At 52.9% G+C, this 3256-nt stretch overlaps 1 protein-coding gene across 1 annotated transcript in view; it reads right to left on the bottom strand.

Annotated features, from left to right (window-relative positions):
- Positions 1–3256, bottom strand: part of DNAI1 (dynein, axonemal, intermediate chain 1) — a 56949-nt gene that overhangs the window by 1502 nt on the left and 52191 nt on the right. Inside the window, 1 exon segment of the mRNA XM_015560560.1 lies at positions 2086–2271. Within this exon segment, the coding sequence (XP_015416046.1) occupies positions 2086–2271 (186 nt within the window).

The raw sequence follows: 3256 nt of genomic DNA on the forward strand, positions 1-3256 counted from the left end.
TGCCTGCTGAGCCTGCCTGGACCTGGCCTGGGCTGTGAGGTGGGAGAGAGTGCAAGGCCAGCAGCCCCCTTCCTGGCCCCATCCTGGCTGCTGACACCATTTGGAGCTCTGATTCCTCCTGGTGTGACCCCTGCACCTGCTCCCAAACCTGTCTCCCTCCCCTGGCGGGCCCCTGCCTTTGGTACGACCCAGCTTACCTCTGTACTCTCAAGGCAGAGGACAAAGATGTCTTTCTCTCTCCTTCCCACACTCCCAAATTAAGTTCATGTTCTCTTCTTGGCCTCATCCCATCCCCTGGGAGGTAGGGGACCTGGATTTAGTTCCAGCTTTGTCATTAACCCCCTCTATGACTTGGGCAAGTCCCTTGCCTTTCTAAACTTCAATTTCCCACCTATATACACAGTAGTTAGGGCAAGGTGGTCCTTGGCCTTTGACACGCTTCCCATGGGAAGTTCCCTGGGCCAGGAGTTGGGCCTGTGTGGCCAGTCCTGCTTGGGAAGGGCAGGGGGCTGCAGCCCCGGAGGAGGGTCAGGAGCGACGACCAGGACACTTCTGTCTGCGCCAATCACTTGGCTGCTGATAGGATGGCCATTTCACAGGAACCTCCAGTCCACCCAAGTATCAGCTTTCAGTTGGCACATACTCAGGTCCCCTAATCCCAAAGTGCCCATGTTCTCAGGTCACCAGATACACGGAGCCCAGCTCTCCCAGGCATGACGCCCTTGCTCTGAGAGGAGTTGGATCTGACTGGGAGATCCTGGCCTCTCTGGGTCAGAGTGGGCAGAGCAGGTCCCACCCAGATCTACCACCCTCATTGCATGAGGGCTGTCCCCCACCCCAAGAGATGACCATCATCTCTCTCACAGCCTGTCCAGCTCTGCCAGCTCAAGCCTGGGTCTCGCTCCTCACTAAATTAAGAGCAGATTTTATCTGTTCCACTAATTGTGCTGCCTCCTTCCCCCTCCTTGAGGCCAACTAGCTTGGGCTCAGCAGAGAACTTGGCCACACCCGACCACTCCACCCCCAGCCCCAGCCCACCACAGCCTCTGGGCCACAGCTGCAGGCGCTTAGCAGCCTTCTGAGTATTTATAGCCAAGTCCAGCCCCTCCCCCAGCTGGCTACAATTACAGGCCTGGCCAAACTTCCAGCCCTTGCCTCCCTGGCCTTGGAAGGGAAGAGAACAGGCCAGCACCAGAGGGATGGCCCAGTGGCCTCTGCCTTGGTAGGGGTGCAGAGGGGCCGGTGTCAGTTGTTAAAAATGACAGGCCCCTGCCCTTGCCTCAAACTGCAGTAAATGCCTCAAATTGCAACTACAAAGTATAGTCATTAGGGCAACTTGGCCCAGCCCTGGATCACCTCTGATCCTGGCCCAGAAAACACGTTCCATTTCCCCTCTTAGCAACCAAGTGGGCAGGACTGAACTCTGAGCTCCCGAGCTTTGGTTTTTAAGTTGGGCCCTTGGGCTCTGGATTCTAAGCCCGGGTTCTTCAGTCTAAATCTGGACTTTTGAAATCTACCATTGACTTTGAGATCAGGGCTCTGGGCAGCGTGGCTTGTATTTGGGGCCCTTGGGCTCTGAGGAGGGTCTCCAGGTCATTAGACATCTCAGAAAAGAACCAGCGCTCAAAAGGAGGACTGTCTGGCTGCTGACCTAGTTCTCCTCCTCATGGCTCATTTCCTTCTTCCCTGTGTGGTCCCACAGTTCCCAGCACAGGGACCGCTGGAGCTGAAGCCTGCGTAAGCCCAGCCAATGACTAAGCCCCAAGCACCCTGCCCGGGTGACCTGGTCTACACCAGATAAGCCAGTGGTACCCATGTGCTTCCTCCAGGCTTCAGACCCATATGGTCACCTACTCACTGGATATGCCCCTGGGGGCCCTGCAGGAAACTCAGGTTCAGCATGTCCAGTCATTGTCTCCCCACACACCTGTTTCTCCTATGCTCCTCATTTGGGCCGTGGCATCACCCTTACCCTGCGTCTCTCAAGCCACAAACCTGGGGGTCACCCCCTGGCTCCTCCCATTTCTCCCATCCCCCACTGCCCTGAGACTATTTCCTTTGGTAGCCCACACTTCCCAAGCATACCTTTGGCATCTTGCGCAGGTTGGGTGAGAGTTTGAGGCAGGTGACGTGCCCACGGTCATCGCCCACAATGATGATGGGGTGGACGGGATTGAACTGCACGTGGGTGATCTTGTTCTTCTTTTTGGCCACCACGGGCTGATTGCAGATGGCCTCGTACTTGTTGATGGATAAGTCAAACACGTGGGTCTGTGGAGAGGTGGGTGTCAGCACACTTGGGGCTAATGGGGCTTCAGGAGCTAATGGGCCTGTGTGGCCAACCCTGCTTGGGGAGGGCAGGGGGGCCACCCCTGGCCTTTCTGGGGAAACAGGATAGAAGCCTAGCACATTGGAGCTAGAAGCTGTAGAGAGGGGATTTGTGTCTCTCTTTATGTTTTTTCCTGTGGTTGAGGAAGTGGAAATAAAAAGTTTAGGAGAAAATGTAAGTCTATGCAGAATTAACAATAACAGCAGCTACCATTTATTGAACACTTACTATGTGTAACTAGACCGGGGTGGGCAAACTTTTTGACTCGAGGGCCACAATGGGTTCTTAAACTGGACCGGAGGGCCGGAACAAAAGCATGGATGGAGTGTTTGTGTGAACTAATATAAATTCAAAGTAAACATCATTACATAAAAGGGTACGGTCTTTTTTTTTTTTAGTTTTATTCATTTCAAATGGGCCGGATCCGGCCCACGGGCCGTAGTGTGCCCACGGCTGAACTAGACTCTAGGTAAGCATGGTACATGGTTTGTATTATCTAATAATCCTCACAGCCACTCTGTAAGGTAGATTCTGATATCTCCACTTTATAAATGAGTGGATAGAGGCTCTTAAGTCTAACTTGCTAGTAAGTAGCAGAGTCAGGGTTCATACCAGTTAATATATGTAGGTATTCAGATAGTGCTTGTCAGGTAAGTGCTCAACAAATGTTTGCTCTTGTTTTTTCCAGGCCCTATGTCCAAACCATTAGCAACTTTTGCCTGGACAGCTGTGGCGGTGTCCTAACTGGACTCCCTGCTTGCACTCTTGCCCTCCTACTACAATCCCCTCCTCCCTGCAGCTGCCAGGCTTACCTTTATAAACAATCTAAAATCCTCCAATAGTCTCCCTTGGCACCATACGTAACATCCAGATTCCTTACTCGAGATTCTCCACGCTCATCTCATACTCTTTCACCTTTGTTTTGTT

Source organism: Myotis davidii, unplaced genomic scaffold (genome assembly GCF_000327345.1).
Source record: "Myotis davidii unplaced genomic scaffold, ASM32734v1 scaffold534, whole genome shotgun sequence".
Lineage (NCBI taxonomy): Eukaryota > Metazoa > Chordata > Mammalia > Chiroptera > Vespertilionidae > Myotis > Myotis davidii.